Source organism: Pelophylax lessonae (genome assembly GCF_965119305.1).
Source record: "Pelophylax lessonae genome assembly, chromosome: 6".
NCBI classification, from domain to species: domain Eukaryota; kingdom Metazoa; phylum Chordata; class Amphibia; order Anura; family Ranidae; genus Pelophylax; species Pelophylax lessonae.
In genome coordinates this window covers 162,937,410-162,960,024 of record NC_138773.1, presented here as the reverse complement: position 1 = coordinate 162,960,024, position 22,615 = coordinate 162,937,410, and the positions used below count along the sequence as shown (strand labels likewise).

General features: G+C 39.4%; 1 protein-coding gene across 7 annotated transcripts in view; it reads left to right on the top strand.

Annotated features, from left to right (window-relative positions):
- RBFOX1 (RNA binding fox-1 homolog 1) overlaps positions 1–22,615 on the top strand; it is a 1,110,521-nt gene that overhangs the window by 797,314 nt on the left and 290,592 nt on the right. For all 7 annotated transcript variants that reach the window (XM_082260840.1, XM_082260839.1, XM_082260837.1 and 4 more), the window contains exon 7: positions 718–771. In XM_082260840.1, the coding sequence (XP_082116966.1) occupies positions 718–771 (54 nt within the window). The remainder of the gene's footprint in view (positions 1–717; positions 772–22,615) is intronic.

Sequence of the window (22,615 nt, the reverse complement as noted above, 5' to 3'; positions counted from 1 at the left end):
AACACAGTTCAGGAAGGTAATAAAAAAATAGAAGCCAGGGTTTAGAAACAGATGAGCCAGGGCCAGGAAACCAGAAGTCAGCATAGTCAGGAGCAAAAATCAGGAACAGCAACTGGAAAGAAAGTCAGCCAGGCCAATTCATACACAAGAACACAGGAAGCGATGCAGGAACACACTTGGAGATTATAGACCACGCAAGGGCAAGGAGGAAATTAGCTAAGCTGCTTAATAGTAATCAGGTGAGCCACTGTGGAAACAACAAGTGGCTGGTAATAACCAATAGATCTCTGACAGTTTAGGACTTCTATTTATTAGGCATATTACTGTACTTTCTAAATGTGTAAGTGTGCAGAGCTGAGCATAACACAGCCAGAATTAGTGGAGAAAAGAATAAAGATAAATTGTGCTAGAAGATGAGAGATACAAAAAGAAAGAGTGTCATAATTTATAGCCACAGGTAAATTGGTAATCTTGCTGTGACAAGAATCCAGTCAAAAATATTTTCTGCTTTTCTGGAATTTATCGCTCTTTTTCTACTTTGCAAAATTAAAAAAATCCAAACTAAAAAGAATCTGGATACAGTACATCTTTGGTAATTGCTACTCTTTACTCATTGTTCTATTGAGGTAAATATGTTATGTAATTTTCAAGTGTGCAGATACCTATTAAAATGTTAGCCAATCATTTCTATTTATTTATTACATATATGTGTTCTAGGGTGGAAGTTAAATCCTGTTGTTGGTGCAGTTTACAGTCCTGAATTCTATGCAGGTAAGATTTCAAAAATTTCAAATTCTATATTTTTGCTGTCCCTTGAAATATTTAGGGTGGCTGCCCAACTGTATATTTTATTGCAAACAAACTTAACTTTAATGTTTTGTTTCAAGGGGTGCTATTTCAAAGACACATTAATTAGTGGTTAATAAGAACATCTGCTGAAAAGTGGCATCAATGTGCAGCTTTTGAACATTTCTAAAGAACCGATGATCTAAATAAGGTCTGACTTCATGTACACAGTAACTTCCGTTACCTAACACCATACAGTAAGTTGTGAACATAAAGTAGACCATGGTTTAAAATACTTTCCTCTTTTCCAGAGTGGATTCCCTACAGCAGATGTCTTACTTCCACTTTCATCTGTTAGATGCAGCAAGGGACACAATTTACAAGAAACAAAGGCTCTGTTATGTCTCTGCATGAGAACCTAATCAGGCCCACTACTTTACACAGGCCTATTCTTTAGTTGTGGCTAACAGACAAAAATGGAATTGGGCAATAGTTGCAGAGACTAGGCTATTCAAGAGAGGTAGGTTTTTTGAACTTAGGTCTACTATATTTAGAGCTTATAGCCTGTTTGTATAACTTTAGCAAAAGCATCTCAGATACAGACAAGAGGGTCCTAATATAACAAATACCATTATTCTGAGTAATATTATTGTTTGTAATACCACTCAACAATGCGTGATGCGTATAGACTTTATTCATTAAAAATCATACATATAAAGTTTGTGTGTAATGATAAGTGTTAAATCCAAGCCGTACTAAAGAAATATTTTACATTTTCCCTTTATTTTCCATTTATTTTAAATGTGTATCAGGATTAAAATGAATAAAACGTTTCAGTATTTCAAGGGCTCCCCATAGCCATAATATTTGGCTACTGGGAGAAGGAGAAGGCATTTTGTGTATTCTATGAGCTAAGTTGTATCTTATATTTGTATTTGTAATATGGAAGATCCCACCCCTAAGTGTATCTATCCTCTATCATAACCCAGTGATTAAGGAATTGCTGTATCATTGATGTAGCAGACAGCATTATCCGCCACCACTTTAAGAAGGAGCCCCTCCAGCCTGGGATTAATTGCCATTACTTTTTTATTACAGGCCTTGGCTTCATTTGTTTTTTATAATCAGAACTCAGTGTGACAGTAATATTTGAGGTTTATGCATTCTTTTGTGGTTATTTTTGCTTTGTGAACTTTAGATGTGCAAAAAGCTAAAATATTGTTAACACCTATATTTGGCTTTTTTATTGACTGAGTCAGCTTGATGTGTCAGGTGTCTGCAACTCTGCATCACAACAGAAAAAGATGTTATTTTAGATGAATCAACTTGTTTTGTCACATGTGATAATATTTGTCACTATAGGCATGTACAGGAGAAATTCCTGTATCATTATGGTGTGGATTGTCCATGATATCTGGGTATGAATTTTAATGGATGTATTTTAACAAAAATGTACTGGGTTTACAAGTGATAGTGGTGAGCAGGCAGCAAAGGGCCTGAGCCAGAGGTGGTGGAACTGAGTTCCACCAAGTTCCAGCTGTAAAAAAGTCCTGATAGTTCATCAAGAAAAATGCATACTTAGAGGGGTTTATTTACACATTTTCTATAACTTTTACCCAAGATTTACACATATTCCATTTGATTACCATTAGAACAATCTGGATGAAAGTTGTCTGAACCTTGTTTGAATACACCAAAGTGTAACTATGGGCAAAATCAATAATCTAATTTATGATGCAGTCTGTCAATAGCGTTAACACAGCAATTTATTTTTTGTCTAAGTTGCTCCCGTAACATACTTTTATAACCTGTTGATCCTGAAAGTAGATATTTTTCTACTTCCTTTAACAGGCCATGTTGTCCAGCAAAAGTGGCAGTTGTAGGGGTTGGAGAAAGCTATATGACACTAGTAAAAGTAATTACGACAGTCAGTTGTTTTTAATATGGCTGTAACTGCTTAATTGTTTATATTTTAAGCCTTTTACAGATGGTAGGAAGCTTGTGTGATATTGTAGGACACTACCTGAGAACAATCAGAATAACTTGAAAAGAACCTAAATTGCTTCTGGGCAGGAAAAAGGGTTTTTTATAAGGTAGGCCATACATGGTGCAAATTTTATTCCTGCTACCATGGGTTGCAGAAAATAAATTTGTACGATTCACCCATCAACACAGACAGTGCTGACAGGGAAATCAGCAAGTGTCTTCTCCCAGCAGGGGTGTGCGGGGGAAGCTGCCCCCACCGGAAGAAGACAGTGATTATCGCTAGTGGCTATAGCAGCCACTAGCGATAATCGCAACATAATTCGGTGTGCTGGTTGTACCCAAGTTGATCAATTAATCAACTTGGTACATTCAGCCTACTCATTAATGGTTTGAATCTCAGGTGGTTGCTACTGAAACGACCGAGATTCAAACTGTGTATGGATGGCCTAAGACTGGACTGCTTAGATTGTTATCACTTCAACCGCAAGATATACAGAGCTGTGAAAAATTTAAATAAGCTGGGCTACTGCCCAGAAGTGATTGTGATTTTTTAAACCTTAGAAAATATGAAAGCATGGAAGATGTTAAAGGTATTTAACTATTTTATTTTCTGTGCATGTATACAGTATATTGCACTTGACTATATTTTGTTTTCAGGTGTTTTGGATTAAGTTCTTAAATGTAACAGCTAAAAGCAATAATCAGTTACAACAGGAGTACAATTTATGGGAATTGTTCCTGTAAGCACTAATGGCTTATCATATGAAAAAAAAAAAAAAATAAGTAATACTGTTGTATTAAGGCTTTAATTATTTTAACCTAGCTCTAAAATTTACACATATGTATTAACAAGTTCTGAAGCTTAGTGTTTTATTGATACCAAAGCCTAACTCACTTTTGTGTTGTTTACTGTTTTATAGACAATACTAGGTAATAGCAATGATAGGCTCCTTAATCTATTCAGATTTACACCTTCAGTAAGCATGCTTCATTTCTCCTTAGTGCTACACTGTTCTCTTACTACTTTCAGAAGAGTACCTCCTGTTTTTTTTAGCAGTACTGAAAGGAACCATTTACACTTTACACTCTCAGCATCATGAATCACTTGCCTGTTTGCTTACTCTTCTCATGTTCTATTTTACAATAGTCTCCCTATGGTCCCCTCCCACTTCATTTCCCTGCATACCCTAGAAGGAGCATATGAAGAACATGCGTAAATTATATATAGGCTAAAAATAGAAAGGAGATTAACCAGGACTGGTCAAGACAGGACCAGGGGCAGGTTAACCAGGGTAACAGGCAGGAGCTGGCAAGAAAGAGTAGCAGGTCAATTTAGTTAAACAAACTGAATGCTAATGCATGAAATAAGGAGCTGGGTAGATTATTTTTTTTTCTCCGCAGCTATACTCAGATGCTTATTGATGATTTGATGATCAGGGCTGCCATTAGAAATCATGTGGCCCCTTACAGTCTACCTAACAGCCCCCCCCCCCCATTACAAAAACTACAATTTTTAAAAAATGATTTTTTCCAGTTTATACATTTTTATTTACTTTTTACATTTTTTTTATTTTAATCCCGTACTAACACCAGGTGCATAAAAAAGTGCACACACGCAAACCTGGAGACACACAGAGTGCACAGGGTGTGTGAAAAGTCCACCTCCAAAAAGAACGGACCCTGACCTTGATCCCCCGGGGCGCAAGACTCCTGACAGGGACTAGGGTACTCACTATGGCCTGGCCAGCCGAAACCCGGCAGATCCCGTTCTCTGGGAGGACTGCTGAGACAGCCCACCCCCAGTACTAGGTGGGGCTCCCCTGAAAGGAGACCCCATGAGAGAGGGTGAACTAAGCCAAAAGGCCATATCTGCCCCCTCCCAAGACTTTCAAGGTAGGCCAAGGACCCACACCCTACTCATCATGAAAAGAAGTGAGAAAGAAAGAAGTGACAAACCACAAATAAAAAAACACTTTTGCAGCCAGTCACGGGCACTATCCTTGTGAACACTGCTCGTGCACGCCTCTAGGGGTGCGAAGAGTGGCGATCAGGGATGAGGCATGTCACTCTGACACAGCCCTTCCCCAATCAGGGTAAAGAACCAATGAAATTGGCTCTTTACCATGTGACCGGCTGTGTCCAATCACAGTCAGTCACAGAATGTAAACAAGCCACGGTAACTAGTTATTACCGGGTTCTCCTCCTCACACACCGATCCTGTGTAAGGAGACGATTGCGGTAACATCTAGTTATCGCCCACAGTAAAAAGTAAAACACACTGATTGCCCCCAGTAATAAAGAGGACCTGTCACCAGCCCATCAGAGTACCTGTCACAGCCCATCAGAGTACCAAAGTACCTGTCACAACCCCTCACAGTACCCGAGTACCTGTCACAGCCCATCAGAGTACCTGAGTACGTGACTCCAGCCCAGAGTACCCAAGTACCTATCTCCAGAACATATAAGTACCCAAGTACCTGTCTCAAGCCCATTCGAGTACTCAAGTACCTGTCTCCAGCCCATTCGAGTACCCAAGTACCTATATCAGAGTACCCGAGTCCTCATCTGCAGCCCATCAGATTACCCGAGTACCTATCTGCAGCCCATACCTCAGAGTTTATATGTTGGTTGGGGTGTTTGCTTTCCAAAATGTTGTCATTTTGTGGGCATTTCCATTGTCCTGGTGCTCCAGGGCCTTCAAAAGTGTGATGGGCCATGATGACATTAGATATGTAATTTATGCTCCTAGAATGCCTGAAGGTGCTACCTTGTATGTGGCCAACCTGTGTAAAAGTCTCACACATACTCAGGAGGAGTAGCAGAATGTATTTTGGGGTGTAATTGTTGCCATGTACATGCTCTGAGTTAGAAATATCTTATGAATTGACAACTTTGTGTAAAAAAAAAATATGTTTTCATTTTCTTTCCACATTTTCCAAAAACTTGTGGAAAAAATGAGATGATCAAAAGACCACTGTTCTGGTGCTCTAGATAATTCAAAGATGTGATAGATCATCAGGAAATTAGATGCAGTATGTACAGTATTTATGCTCCTAAAATGCCTGATGGTGCTACTTGCATGTTGGGCCTCTGTATTTGGCCAGGCTGTGTAAATGTCTCACACATGTGGTATTGCCATACTCAAGAGGTGTAGCAGAATGTATTTTGGGGTGTATTTTGAAGTATGCATAAACTGTGTCTGAGAAATAACTTATTATGACAATTTTGTGTAAAACAAACAAAAATATTTCTTAATTTTTCTAAGAATTGTGGGAAAAATTATAACTTAAAACTCACCATGCCTTTACTAAATACCTTGGAATGTCTATTTCCCAAAAAGGGCTAATTTTGGGGGTATTTGTACTTTCCTGACATTTCAGGGCCTCAAGTAATGAGATCAGGTCAGGTGTGATCAATTTTTAATAATTGGCATCATAGCTTATAGACTATATAACTTTCATACAGACTAAATAATACCCACTAATTTGGGTTATTTTTACCAAAGATTTGTAGTAGTATAAATTGTGGCCCAAATTTATAATCAGAGATTACTTATTTGCAAAATGTTATTATATAAGCTAAAAAAAAGTGTTTTTCTTTTTCCTAACTTTCGCTCTTTTTTCACTTAAATCTCAAACAAATAATACATAAATAAATAAATAAATAAAAACAGTTGTAATTAAATACCACCAAAAGAAAGCTATTTGTGTGAAAAAAATGATAAATTTTTTTTATTGGGTTCAGTGTTGCGTGACTAAGTAATTGTTATCAAAATGTGAGAGCACTAAAAGCTGAAATTTGGAATGGGCAGGAAGAGGGTTAAAGTGCCCTGTAAGTAGTTAATAAATAAACCATGTTCCTATTAAAGCCTTTGTTAACTTTTAGTTGACCTTATTGAGTAGAATGGAGAATAGAAGAAGGAATTGGGACTTTAACCTTCCTAGCGGTATTCCCGAGTGTGACTCGGGGTAAGATTTTTGAGCCAAAAGCGGTAACCCCGAGTCACACTCGGGGTAGCGCTGGGAAGATCGCTGGATCCTGGTGGAGGTTTCACTTACCTTTTCTCCGGGATCCAGCGATGTATGAGAGCGGTGTCCGGCGGCGGATGTTCCTCTCGATCGTCTGTAAGCCCCGGCTTCCGTCTCCGGCGACGTGACGTCCGCCGGGGGGTGGAACCGGCGGCAAATTCAAAAAGTATAAACACCAAACACACTGACACACTGTAATCCTATTGGATTACATTCCCAAAATATAATAAAGTGACCTTTTTATGCCCCCCAGTGCTTTCTCCATTGCACTTCCTGCATTATTTCCATACTTTGTATCTGGATTATTGCAGAGCGACCATGGCCTCAAGCAAGCGTGCCGCAACATCAAAAGCGATGTATGACCTGCTGGGCGATAGCGACAGCGATCCCGAATCGCACGGAGAGTGGAGTGACAGCGATGCATGGGAAAGCTCATCATCCGACGAAAGTGAGTTTAGTGATGATGATGTGCCGAGCGATGTGCGTACGTGGTGCGTGATCGACTGCGGTATGGAGCACGTAGCGCCCCCAAGGTTCCCGTATACCGGAACGCCTGGTCTCAAAGTGGATGTTGAGGAGGATAACCCCTTGGCGTATCTGCAGCTTTTTTTGACCGATGAGGTCATCGAAAAAATTGTTGTGGAGACCAACCGGTACCAGCAACAACAAACCGCAGCACATCGGCGGTTTTCCAGGAGCAGGATGTGGGAACCCGTTACCAGTGCGGATATCTGGAGATTCCTGGGCCTTATTATTCTGCAGGGAGTGGTGGGGAAACCCCTGCAGAAGTGGTATTGGACCACCAACAAATTATTGGCCACTCCTTTTTTTGGAACCATAATGTCGGAGTACAAATTTTCCCTTATAATGCGATATTTGCACTTTGCCAACAATGAGGAGTTTGATGAAACATCTCATCCGGCTCCGAAGCTGAAAAAAATCTGGGACATTTATCAATTAATTTTGAAAAACTTCCAGCGGTCCTATGTCCCAGAAAGAGACATTTGCATTGACGAAAGTCTTATGGCGTATAAAGGGAGACTTAGCTGGATCCAATATATTGCGTCCAAGCGAGCACGCTTTGGAATAAAATCCTTTATGCTGTGTGAATCCAGCTCTGGATATATTTGGAACTCGGTCCTATATACCGGAAGAGGAACTAAGTTTAACCCAAGGTTCAGCAGCTATGGGATGGCAACTGCTTCAGTTCTGACGCTGATTGAGCCTCTGCTGGATCAGGGGTACTGTGTCACTACAGACAATTTTTACACCTCCCCAGAACTGTTTGAGTTCCTCCTACAGCACAAGACGGATGCTTATGGGACCGTCAGAGCAAACCGGCGTGACATGCCCCCCAGCTTTGCCAACAAAAAACTCAAGCCTGGAGAGTTAGTTGCCTGGCAGAAAGGCAAAATGTTGGCACTTAGATGGCGCGACAAAAAAGATGTCTGCCTGATGAGCACCATCCATAGCACCGCCACTGTCATGGTCCATACAAAAGGGGGAAAAGATGTGCTGAAACCGCAACTGGCCCTGGATTACAATAACACCATGGGAGGTGTGGACAGAGCTGACCAGGCCATGACCTTCTATCCAGCAATGCGGAAACAGCAGAAGAAATACTATAAAAAAAATTTCAGACACCTCCTGGAGCAGTGTTTATGGAATGCCTTCATTCTGCTGAAAAAGAAAAGCGACCGGCCTATGATCCATGCGGACTTTGTGTGGAAAATTGCGGAGCTGATTTTTCTCAGGCACCAGACACCAACTGTAAGTCGATCCGGACGCCGTGCGGCTGGTGTCGTGAACCCCGAACGACTGACCGGTCGTCATTTTATGGACCTCATTCCGCCGACGGAGAAGAAGGCTGCACCCACAAGAATGTGTGTGGTGTGCTGTTCCAAGCACGACGACACCGGGCGGAAAATAAGAAAAGAAACACGGTACTACTGTCCAGACTGTGATGTTGGACTTTGCGCTGTACCCTGTTTCAAAATTTTCCACACCCGGGACGTTTATTGAAGCAGTATGAAGAGTAATATTGCATCCTTTTTGGGAAAAAAAAAAATATATTGCATCCTTGATTGACAAAAAAAAATGTCAGTGTTTTTGATTACATGATTTACTATCATTTATTGAATAAAAAGTGTTATTTTTTGGAAAAAAAAAAAGTGTTATTATTATATTATTATTTTATAGTTATTTATTATATTATAATTTAGGATTTTGTGTTTCAAACTTTATCATACTCGGGATGTTATAAAGAAGAACACACGGTAAAAAGAAATCATTAGTAAATAGCTGGTTTGGGCTGCTCATTCTCCAGAATTGCAAGCAAAATAATGGTACCGCTTTCAGCACCTAAAATCCGAAAGAATCATACCGCCAGGGAGGTTAAAGGTAGCCACTCATAACCCCTGGGAGAAATAAACTCAAGTGTTTTTACAAAAAGTATATTTTATTTAGACATCATTAAAAGACATCCTACATGAGAATACCCGTAGTGTATTTATATAACATGTGATACTCTAGGTTCTCTAGGTTCCACGGGTATCTCCAAAATTGACAGGATCGCAATTTAGTTGACCCTAATCATCCCCTAATATCTGCTTGAACCCCTCTCCTCTAATGCTAGCCAAAGATAGATCAAAATTCAGCAAGTTCAGCAGGAACCAGCCAAATTGTGCCTCATCCTGTTTACAGCAGTTCATCAATCAATTGACTGCTCACGATTGGGTTTGCAGGAAAACTTTAGTCCTATTGGATCAATAGAATTAGTCCTATTGGCTTTAGTGCTGATGTGTGTATTCAGACAGTGAAGAAGTCCAGTTGACTCCTCTGCTATCAGAATACAATGACATAGTGGGGAGAATTCCCCCATTAACCTCAATTGTGTGGATGGAGGAATCTGTATTTAGCCATCTTTAGCTAATATTTTCTGCTGTTGTTTAGCAATATTTTTTATCATTAATGCTTACAGTTTTTTTTTGCTCATTTTTTTTTTGTATGTACTTGTAAAATTGTAAATAACAGCTTAATTTAAGTTAGGCTATTGTCAGGTATAGCAATAGGATAGAATAGATAAATATGTGGATGTTTGATGCTGGGAATCCACCCTTATAGTGAGACCACATACTGCAACAAAGCCTCATTATTGGCCCTTCTAACCTAGTGGACCTAAGTTCAAACACAATGCAGTGCAGTATGGCTATGAAAAATTCAGTCTGCCAGGTTCCCACACTGTGAACCTTGATTTCACAGTATTCACCTTAAGCCCACGGTATTGGCAAATCTGAACCTCATCCCTAATCTTTGCTGTCAGGAACTCCTGCTTTAGTGATAATTGTAAAAGAATTCTACAGTGATCATTATAAGAAACAAGCCATTTCATCACATTACATATAATTGCAGCTGGTGACTTCAAATCACAGGCTTGACCTATGATTTAATGTTCAATTTACAAGAAAATACCAGCAACCTACTTTTTTTATTAATAAATTCCTTACTTATCTCATCTTCTGTTAAACTCTAGTTAACACTACCTAATTCCTTATTTTCTCTATTTTTTCCCTGCATAGAAATTTTGTTAATGCCCTATGTGAGATAAATCAAGTAATGAAATTGAACTTTGTATCTATTAAAGCATTATCTGTGTTTAACCACTTGCCGACCGCTCACGTTGAGCCTACTGTGGCAAAGTGGTTCGTTATCGTCCAGCGACGTAGACCTACGACGCTGGACTCCTCCCCTTGTGGGCAGCGCGTGCCGCCAGAGGCTTGCTCCCGCTGTATTCAGTCACAGCTGGAGTCGGGCCAGGGGAGGAGCGGCGGTGATCACCGCCGCTCTTCCCCGATCGCCGGGGATCGAGTGTGGAGATCCGCCTGCTTGTGTAAACAAAGCGGGCGGATCTCCTAAGTGACAGGCAGGGACAGATTGCAGGATTCAGCATAGCTGAACCTGCGATCTGTGCCTGTGTCACACAGTCCCCTCCCCCCCACACATCAGTAAGCACCAGGCATACATTAACCCCTTGATCAGCAATAAAAGTTAACCCCTTCCCTGCCAGTGTCATTTTTACAGTAACAGTGCATATTTATAGCACTGATTACTGTAGTAATGTCACTGGTACCCCCAAAAGTGTCAAAAATGTCAGTCAAGGGTCCGATCTGTCCACCGCAATGTCGCAGTTCCGCAAAAAAAATGCAGATCGCCGCCATTACTAGTTTAAAAAAAAAAACAATAAAAATGACATAAATTTCCCGTAGTTAGTAGCTGCGATAACTTTTGCGCAAACCAATCAAAATACGCTTATTGTGATTTTGTTTTACCAAAAATATGTAGCAGAAAACAAATTGGCCTAAATGTTAAAAATATTGTTATTTTTTCAAAATTGTCGCTTTTTTTTGTTTATAGCGCAAAAAGTAAAAATCGCACAGGTGATAAAATACCACCAAAAGAAAGCTCTATTTGTGGTGAAAAAAGGGCATACATTTAATTTGGGTACAGTGTTGCACGACCGCGCAATTGTCCGTTAAAGTAACGCAGTGCAGAATCGCAAAATATGGCCTGGTCAGGAATGGGGTAAAATCTTCCGGTCTTAAAGCGGTTAAAAATACGCTCATTGAGAATTTTTTTGTCAAAGACATGTAGCTAAATACATTTTGGCCTAAATATATAACGAAAATTGAATATATTGGATATTTTTTAACTGTCAAAGTAGAAAAATATTGTTATTTTTTCAAAATTGTCGCATTTTTTTATTAATATCGCAAAAAATGAAAAGTGCAGAGGTGATCAAATACCACCAAAAGAAAGCTCTGTTTGTGGGAAAAAAAGTATGTAAATTTTGTTTGGGTACGGCGTTGTATGACCACGCAATTGTCAGTTAAATTCGCACAGTGCTGAATTGCAAAAAGTGGCCTGGACGTAAAGCAGGAAAATCCTTCGGTGGTAAAGTGGTTAAAGTGTTACTACTGGTACTTGTGCTTTTCTATTTTAACCACCCTTTGTCTCTAAAAATACAGAGAATGATTCATAGTTCTTAGAATAGTCCTAAACCGTATCAGTATCACAAGTAATGTCAAAATAATAGCCAAATGCAAAGGCTCGTGTCTAAATTGTAAAAAAAAAAAAATATATATTCTGGTATATGGTGAGCTGAAGTGGTTAAACAGTCAAAGTGAACATTTTTGAAATTCAATTGAACTTTTACCAGGAGCACATTTTCAACAAATCTTGCTGACAAATTTATGGTAAATGTTGGCAAATGTGCCTGGGTTCCCTGGGAGGGGGTGTAGATTCAAGGAGGGGGTGTAGAAGGGGATGGGTTGGGAAGGAGGGGGAAATGGAGGGAGAAAAGAAGGGAAGAGGGGGAGGAAAAGTCAAGGAAAGGGGCAAAGATAGATGAGGGATAAGAGAGAGGGTTTTATTTATGCATCACAAAAAAAATATTTAATGTTATCAAAAGGCTTTTGAAGGAGATTTAGAGGCATAAAATGGTATGTTAACATACATAATGTTAATACCATTAACATTAGCAACAGCTTGCCCCTTTACACCACCTTTATTTAAAGCAAAATTGAAGATTTTTTCTCATGTGTCTGACTACCTACCATTTCCCTGTGTATATAATGTCATATGAACTGACCATTTGCCTGCTTTCTCAGTTGCATTTCTGCCTGCTGCCTGAACTGACCATTTGCCTGCTTTCTGACCATGCCTGCCTGCTGCCTGTAACTTACCCTATCCTGGTAATCAACCATGCCACTGCCTGTCGCCTGAACTGACCATGGCCTGTTTATCAACCACGTTTCTTCCTTCCACCTGAACTGACCTTGGCCTGTTATTTAACCATGTTCCCAACCTGTTGCCTGGACTGATCTTTTGCCTCTTGTGACAGCACAAGGCCCGGCCACTGTAGTTGTGGGATTGAAGACAACAGACAGATCTCAAGTATGCAGAGTGAGGGACTCCAGTTTAGTGTTTCTGAGAGTGAAAACATACATATAATACTGTATGTATTATATGCATTTACTGGTGCTGCAGAACAATATTTAAGACCAAATGCTGACCACTACTAGTTAATTTAAGAATAAAAGTAACATGCTGTATGGATGAAAATGTTCATACAATAATACAAAATAAAAATATTTTTAAGTTGCAAATTTGTTGTTTTTACTAGTGAATGCATACTATGTGTGATGACAGGCATTTTACTGCATTGTAAAACGCCTGTCAAAGACACCCAAAGACCAATTTTTCCACACCTGTTTGACAGGTGCATACCATTTCAATTTTTTACAGCATGGCCAATCCTTGCTTTCATTAAGAGTACCTCTATAGGGTTACGTTGTGAGGGCACCATCAACACCCAAAGCACAATTTTTCCGCATCTGTTTCACTGGGGCATATTATTTCACTTTTTCACAGCATGGCTAATTCTTGTTTTCATCAAGAGTACCTCTATAGGGTTACGGTGTGAAGGCACCAGCAACATTTAAAGCCCAATTTTTCCATACCTGTTACTTCTATCCAAAGTCTGCAAAACAGACACCAGAATTTATCCAAAAAATTGCACTAAATTGTGGCCTCATCATACAGACTGGCTCCCCAAGCCAATGTTTAAAAAATAAAGAAAGCTTGCGGGGAAAATTTAATTTCATTGGCTTTATAAATGTCATTTTTGCTGCAGCAGGTTCTATACAGTGGGGATCGAAAGTTTGGGCACCCCAGGTAAAAAATTGTATTAATGTGCATAAAGAAGCCAAGGAAAGATGGAAAAATCTCCAAAAGGCATCAAATTACAGATTAGACATTCTTATAATATGTCAACAAAAGTTAGATTTATTTCCATCATTGACACTTTCAAAATTACAGAAAACAAAAAAATGGTGTCTGCAAAAGTGTAGGCACCCTGCAGAATTTATAGCATGCACTGCCCCCTTTGCAAGGCTGAGACCTGCCAGTGTCATGGATTGTTCTCAATCATCATCTGGGAAGACCAGGTATTGTCAATATCAAAGGTTTTAAATGCCCAGACTCATCTGACCTTGCCCCAACAATCAGCACCATGGGATCTTCTAAGCAGTTGTCTAGAAAACTGAAAATGAAAATAGTTGACGCTCACAAAGCTGGAGAAGGCTATAAGAAGATAGCAAAGCATTTTCAGATGTCAATATCCTCTGTTCAGAATGTAATTAAGAAATGGCAGTCATCAGGAACAGTGGAAGTTAAAGCAAGATCTGGAAGACCAAGAAAAATATCAGACAGAACAGCTCGCAGGATTGTGAGAAAAACAATTCGAGACCCATGTTTGACTGCATGATCCCTCCAGAAAGATCTGGCAGACACTGGAGTTGTGGTACACTATTCCACTATAAAGAGATACTTGTACAAATATGGTCTTCATGGAAGAGTCATCAGAAGAAAACCTCTTCTACGTCCTCACCACAAAAATCAGCGTTTGAACTTTGCAAATGAACATATAGACAAGCCTGATGCATTTTGGAAACAAGTTCTGTGGACCGATGAGGTTAAAATTTAACTTTTTGGCCGGAATGAGCAAAGATACGTTTGGAGAAAAAGGGGCACAAAATTTAATGAAAAGAACCTCTGTCCAACTGTTAAGCACGGGGGTGGATCAATCATGCTTTGGGGTTGTATTGCAGCCAGTGGCACAGGGAACATCTCATCTCACGAGTAGATGGAAGAATGGATCCAATAAAATTTCAGCAAATTTTGGATGGTAACTTGATGGCATCTGTGAAAAAGCTGAAGTTAAAGAGAGGATGGCTTCTACAAATGGATAATGATCCTAAACACACCTTGAAATCCACGGGGGATTGCATCAAGAGGTGTAAACTGAAGGTTTTGCCATGGCCTTCACAATCTCCTGACCTCAACATAATTGAAAATCTATGGATAGACCTTAAAAGAGCAGTGCGTGACAGACAGCCTAGAAATCTCAAAGAATGGGAAGACTTTAGTAAGGAAGCATGGGCAAAGATACCTCAAACAAGAATTAAAAGACTCTTGGCTGGCTACAAAAAGCGTTTACAAGCTGTGATACTTGCCAAAGGGGGCAGTACAAGATATTAACTCTGCAGAGTACCCAAACTTTTGCAGACGCCATTTTTTTTGTTTTCTGTTATTTTGAAAGTGTAAATGATGGAAATAAAATTAACTTTTGTTGACATGTTATAAGAATGTTTAATCTGTAATTTGATGTCTTTTGGAGATTTTTCCATCTTTCCTTGCCTTCTTTATGCACATTAATACAAATTTTTACCTGGGGTGCCCAGACTTTCTATCCCCACTGTACACGGTGCAGATGTGTCACTTTACAGGCAGACTAAGGGGCCCCCCAGGCACTATATTTAAAATATTTTTTTTTTATTATTTCACTTTAAGCATCAGTAAATCACTGCTCATTCAAAAATTATGTTCTTTTTACAAACTTTATTTCTTTGATACATGTCCCCCAAGACAATACCCGGACCCCCAAACCCTTTGTGTGCCTAATAAATTGTATCGAAGCCCTCAAAAAGGGCATTTTTGATTTTTCTAGTTGGGGTCCCATAGACTTCAATTGGGTTCATATTTTGGCTCCAATCTTTCGTGATGTTCAAGAGTTCTGCTGTGAACAAAACAGGGGTTTGTTTGGCCCATCGCTACTAGTCATCAATACCATGTTGCCACCTTTATCCGATGTTTTTTTTAACCAAATTCTCCATTTTATGTAAAACTGAAAAGGGCCTCTCTCAGTTCTTTTTATATGTTATCCTGTTACCCTCTGTGTGATATATAGCTTCACGGAAACCTTCATGGTTTGTGTTAAGAAAGCCCAGATGTTCAGGTTTAAGTGTAGATCAGAAAATGTCCTTGATTTTGGCCTAAAATGAATTTTGGGTTAATCTCAGTACCAAATTATGTATTGTTACAAGTATCCATGTCTACACTCTCTCCCTGTTGGGCATTCTCCTCTACGAGTTGCATCAAATTTCTCAATGCTCTTAAGTCTGATATAGTGAAGTCCTTTAATTTATCCATTGATTCTTTATCTGCATGTTCTGCCTGTTTACAATACAATTGAAGGTTAGTTTCTGTGCAAACATAAAGTTAGTTTCTGTGTAAAAAAATTATCTGTTCCAATTGCTCCAAGGACTCTCCTGAACAAAAACGTATTCCTAATTTACTTTTTCTTCTGCTGGTGTTAGACTATTGGGTGTAAGATTGATAATATCTAGTTAGGTTTCTGTTGTGTTCCTCTGACTATATATGGATCCATTGTTCCCATCTTGTGGTTCTCCTATACATAAAACTCTCCAGGATCACTGGTGCAGCTTTCATGTGAAGTGTCTACATTAGGTGAAGTACCCTGTAAAATTCAAACTGCAGTTGCCTCAAAATAGTTGAGATAGGTATCCCTTCCCTACCCTAGTTTCCATCCCTGCCTTCTTGTGTCATAGGTTATATGGGTGTATATACATGTGTGTGACCTTTTACCATATGCTGGTGCCCCCTTTGTAGGTGATTGTGGCCTTTAGACATGTTTGTGTTTTTGTGTTTATATATTCACCACCACCCTCTTACGTGCGTAGCCATGTACATTGTCATATTGGAACTTGTTTCTTCCGTGTCTCTGTGAATGTAAAAAGGAGAGTGTGGAGTCAGACTCAGTGCTTACATCCCTTTCACTTTGTACATTAACCCTCTGCGTGTTCATCCTAATAAACTCTTACAATTTGGTTGTTCTGCCACGTATAATCATATTCTTGGGTAAAGGCGAATTAATCCTTGTTAAATTTGTTTTAATTACCGGATATTATTTATTTTGTTATTCTTTCTAAATATCAATTTAGCTCAGTTATTTTCTCCTTGTATGTGAAAGAATTGTGTAAAGCTCCTGATTGTGTGTGAAACTGTGTAATTATTGTATCACATATCTGTATCACAGGCCTTTAGTACAGTATGTTGTTGTATTAATAGTTGCATCAGACCTTCACTACATTTTGTCAATATATTTTTCCATGCCTGTTTTATTTGGGTATTCAATTCCTGACATTAGGAAAGACCTGCACTTGCAATCCAATCTGATTACATTTTTCTTGGATATAGGGAAAAACTAGTTGTGCCCGTATAGATTTGATTTGTGCTATAGTACCCTTTTCAACTTTGTTGTATATATTTTTGTTTTATCTTCCACCTTAGATGTTTTATCACATGAGGACTGTAATAGAACTAAATGTTATGTTAGCCTCTGGGCAGAGGGGCTGTGGGGGGGGGGGGGGGGTGAACATCTATTTGCTGAATTCCTGTAGCTAGCAAGAACCCAGAAGAGATGAGGATTTTGGTATTTCTAGTTTCTGCTGTCACAGTTGCCTAGGAAGATCTCAACCTGCTCTACTAACTTCAGTGGGGTTCAAGTGTCACCCTGGATGTCTCATTTAGGAGAAACTGTCACTATCAATATGCTATCCCATAGGGGGCTATTAGTAACAAAGCGTTAAGTGAAAAAGTATAAAAATGCCACCCAAGCCCTTAAAACCCTTAAAAAAAAAAAAATTGACACACCACACATACACATACATACGTTAGTAAGCACACATGTTAGGGGGACCTATGTATGAAAATATGGATTTGTCTACACATGTCACATATTGTCTGTTCAGACCAGTAATATATTGTGTTTGTGTGTATTTTTTTTACTGAAACTCTGTACTGGAATAACTGTTACGCTAATATCACATGACATAAAAATTGGAACAACCACCATTTTATTCTCCTGGGTCTCTTCCCTCAAAAAATATACAATGATTTGGAGTTTAACTAATCTTTGGCCTAAAACGATGAATTTATGATTGCAAAAAAAAAAAATGGCTTAGGTAGCAAAAAAAACTACAGTAACATTAGAGGTAACACTTATGAATTTCAATGCTTATTACAGTAGCTTTCTCTCCAGAAAATATTATAGTTTAATAAAATTGATTGAAGCAAGTTATAATTGTAGACCTGTTCATTTTATCTTTGAATTTATACAGTGGACCAGAGAAAATTCTGGGGACCTAGGGTGTTTATTGTTGGGTGAAAGCTAAAGCTAGTATCTCTAACAGCAGCAGCAGCAATGTTTTATGTAGCTATTCTGCTGTTTATAATTCCAACTATGGTTTGCAGTGTGCATATACAGTATATCTTTCTAGTGACATTGTAACCTCCCCACCTCCCTTTATAATGCCGGTTGAGTGTTTTACCAGCCAACAAAATCCCCATGAGAATATTCAAGTAGCTTTGCCTATTTACCCATGCACTTATTAATGTTATGCTTAAAGCTGTATTAAACCCAAAACCAAAAACGTAATATAATGCAGCTTACCAATCATTAGATGTGGTGGCTGTATTAGTTCCCTTTTTTAGGCTTTTTTACTGTATTAAGGAGACAACACTCTGGGTATATAAGCACAGAGGGCAGGTGGCCAAAGGACGTGCTCCACCCCAGCAGCTAGTGGAGGCATTTTGAAAGACACCAGGAGAGACCAGAGTGACACTCTTCTACCAATTGAGCTTTTTTCAACTTCTTTCCTGTAAGTGTTAGGTCATTTGCTATTAATCCATTTACACCAATACAAAACTCAGGTGGCGCTTCCTGCTTTTCCCTTTCTTGTTTCATCCCACAGAGCCGGCTTTCTTTGAGGATAGCTTCCACCATTACGTTTTAATAGAGATATACACTTTTTTATATGGACTTATGGACTTTATACTTTAGTTGCATTACATATGGACTATATTAAATGTGCCTTATTATTTACAGATGCACTGTCTTTGCGTCAGTAGTTACTGATTTTTTTTTGTCATATTTAGACCTATATTACTCTGGTTAACAAAATGAACTGTCATGTACTTGAATAATAATTTCCAAATGGTTTACATAGTTATTATGAATCTCAAGTCGGTATCCAAATTTATATATATATTGTTGCTAAACACTCTGATTCTAATACACTTGTATACACTTGTTTGAATACTCGTCAAAATATTTATAGTTTAAATTAAAACTCCAATTGTTGTTAATCAGTGTAGCTAAGCATGTCTTGTTTTTTCAGAAGTCATTTCTTCCAAAGTTGGCTATCCTTTTAATGAGTTGCTGTATTTTACTGGCTATGTAAATGATGAAAAAATTGCCACTTTGGAAATAAAGATGATGTATCTACAGGAAAACTGTTGATTTAAAGCACCTTTAATCTTCATAAATAAGTAAGAAAACAGAAGGTTATGCAAAGCTGTCAAGATAGGACTGATAAATGGCAAATTCACCTGTTCCTCAATTGCTGGTGAAGACACATGCTGCAAGGCTTAACCGCATTGTATATCATATCTGCCAACTCATTTCTGTGATTAAATATTCCGTCAGCAGGAGCTGTAAGGTGGTAAAGCTTAACAAGATTCATAAGATGTGCCACTTGAATACACATAACTCACTTCCATGGATGGAGAGCACCCCGCATGCAAAAGAAAATTAGAATTGTGTTAAATTACTTCAGAAGACAAGATCAAAAGAGATAGGAAGGAAATATCCCCTAATGCAATGCAAATTTAAGATATGGTTATATCTTGACAACTTGAAGAAACACAATGTAAATCAGCTTTAAAACCTTTTTGGTTAATATTTAAGCAAGAGTGTTTGTATATAAATGCTGCTGCACTTTTTTGCTCTTTTAAGTGCAGATCTCAAAAACAAGCAAATCTTGAACACATGGCAAACATAATTCTCAAGCCAGTAGCTGAAGATCAATCCTGTCTGTATAAAACAGGTCAGAATTAGTGATGTGCAAGCCATTTAAAATATTTTCCACCTCTGATTTGCCTGATTTGAATCTATGATCCAGTTTGGGTTGAAGAAATCCATTGCAAAGTTTTCCCACTAGGACTTTTTATAGAGTTCTTAAGGGAAAAGCTGGGGGGAGAGATTGGCGCAAACGGACTGAGCGGGTTGCTGCAATAGTCTATGATGTGGGCAAATGGTAAAAGTCCAGTGAGATTGCTTGTACACTTTGCTGGCTGCCGGCTTGTAGAGGGTGAAGCAACCCTGTATAAATCCAAAGAGAGAGAGAGAGAGGGCCAAGCGCCGATCTAAGTGTAGCAATATAGGCTATTTATTGGACACACAAGAAGAATCTTACTCACAAAGGATGTATAAAAGCAGGCATCTTAAAAGCAGTGAGGGGTCTCTGAAGTCACTTCCAGGGTGGGCTGTCCGGTCAGGCTGTAGCGCTGATGCTGTAGAGGGTAAGCGGCGATCTCCTGTTGCGAGGCAGGGGACGTGCTGATCCTCAGCGGTGGTGATGCAGCGTGGACCCGCCGGTCGGATTGCCGTGACGTCACTTCCGAGACACCAGGGAGATAGAACGGCGACGCGTTGCGGAGCTCCGCTCCTTCTTCAGGCCGTGCAGGGGCCATTTTGGATGTGGTATTTATGCCAGTAGTGCGGAGGACAAAGTTACAGGGGCTCAGGAGGGACAAAATTAGGAGAAAAGCGAACCGGCAAGGGAATGTTAGTGGCGAACAGAGAGTGTGAGACTAAGAAAGAGGAGGATAACGTAGATGTCTGGGAGGGGGAGGGGAGGGAAAGGAGAATAGGGGGAGGGGTAAAAAAGTGCATGTGCTGAATAGAGTGGATTATGGCAGCAGAAAAAGAGGAGGGGGGGGGTTTGATTATCTTTGTATGGAAGGGCAAGGTGTGTGGAAAATCTTGTACAAAAGAGGGAATTGCCTGTATACATGTCTGTATATGCAAGTAAATGTATGGAGAAACGCATATGGTAGAGGCATGCATGTATAAAAAAAAACACATGTATATGTATAAATAAGTAAAAAACAAAAGTTGTGTTAAAAGTACAATAAAAAAGGGGACAATAAAAAAGGGGGGGTACAATAAACAAATGTATAAGATTGCTAAACATAATGGAAATAATAAAATGGCAATGGTCAAAAACCATATATGTATGTATTCACATGCGCATATAGAAAAAAGAGGGATATGCGTATGTATATGCATACACACATGCTCCAATAGACGCAGATCATGATCACTTAGTTGTTAGGTTGTATATATACATATATATATGTATATATACATGTATATAGGGAGTCAGTGGTGTTGGTGGGTGTTGGTGAGTGTTTGTTAAAGGAAGGTCTCAATATGAACCAGATTTGTGGCGAAAAATGAAGTAAAAAGACTATAAGGACAGATAGAGACCTGTATATGGGTACTTACTTTGAAGTTGGCTTGAGATAAGGAAGCGTGTGTCGGGGAGGTTCGTAGAGATCGCTGGAAGATGGGAGGAAGAACCTGGGCAGAAAATGATCAAGTTAATAAACCACAAGAAATGTCAAATTGGAAGATGGGCTACAGCAGCACATTAATTTCGATTTCTTCGTTCAGGCCTCCAGGTGAGAGAGTTTCAAGGGAGTAAATCCAGTAGGTCTCTCTCTTGCACAGCCGCTTGAAACGCTCTGTCCTGGGTAAGGTGTTAGAGATTGACTCAATTACCCACACCTTGAGTCCAGAAGAAGAGTGGGTGTGGAACCACAACCACTCTTCTTCTGGACTCAAGGTGTGGGTAATTGAGTCAATCTCTAACACCTTACCCAGGACAGAGCGTTTCAAGCGGCTGTGCCAGAGAGAGACCTACTGGATTTACTCCATTGAAACGCTCTCACCTGGAGGCCTGAACGAAGAAATCGAAATTAATGTGCTGCTGTAGCCCATCTTCCAATTTGACATTTCTTGTGGTTTATTAACTTGATCATTTCTGCCCAGGTTCTTCCTCCCATCTTCCAGCGATCTCTACGAACCTCCCCGACACACGCTTCCTTATCTCAAGCCAACTTCAAAGTAAGTACCCATATACAGGTCTCTATCTGTCCTTATAGTCTTTTTACTTCATTTTTCGCCACAAATCTGGTTCATATTGAGACCTTCCTTTAACAAACACTCACCAACACCCACAAACACCACTGACTCCCTATATACATGTATATATACATATATATATGTATATATACAACCTAACAACTAAGTGATCATGATCTGCGTCTATTGGAGCATGTGTGTATGCATATACATACGCATATCCCTCTTTTTTCTATATGCGCATGTGAATACATACATATATGGTTTTTGACCATTGCCATTTTATTATTTCCATTATGTTTAGCAATCTTATACATTTGTTTATTGTACCCCCCCCCTTTTTTTATTGTCCCCTTTTTTATTGTACTTTTAACACAACATTTGTTTTTTACTTATTTATACATATACATGTGTTTTTTTTTTATACATGTATGCCTCTACCATATGCGTTTCTCCATACATTTACTTGCATATACAGACATGTATACAGGCAATTCCCTCTTTTGTACAAGATTTTCCACACACCTTGCCCTTCCATACAAAGATAATCAAACCCCCCCCCCTCCTCTTTTTCTGCTGCCATAATCCACTCTATTCAGCACATGCACTTTTTTACCCCTCCCCCTATTCTCCTTTCCCTCCCCTCCCCCTCCCAGACATCTACGTTATCCTCCTCTTTCTTAGTCTCACACTCTCTGTTCGCCACTAACATTCCCTTGCCGGTTCGCTTTTCTCCTAATTTTGTCCCTCCTGAGCCCCTGTAACTTTGTCCTCCGCACTACTGGCATAAATACCACATCCAAAATGGCCCCTGCACGGCCTGAAGAAGGAGCGGAGCTCCGCAACGCGTCGCCGTTCTATCTCCCTGGTGTCTCGGAAGTGACGTCACGGCAATCCGACCGGCGGG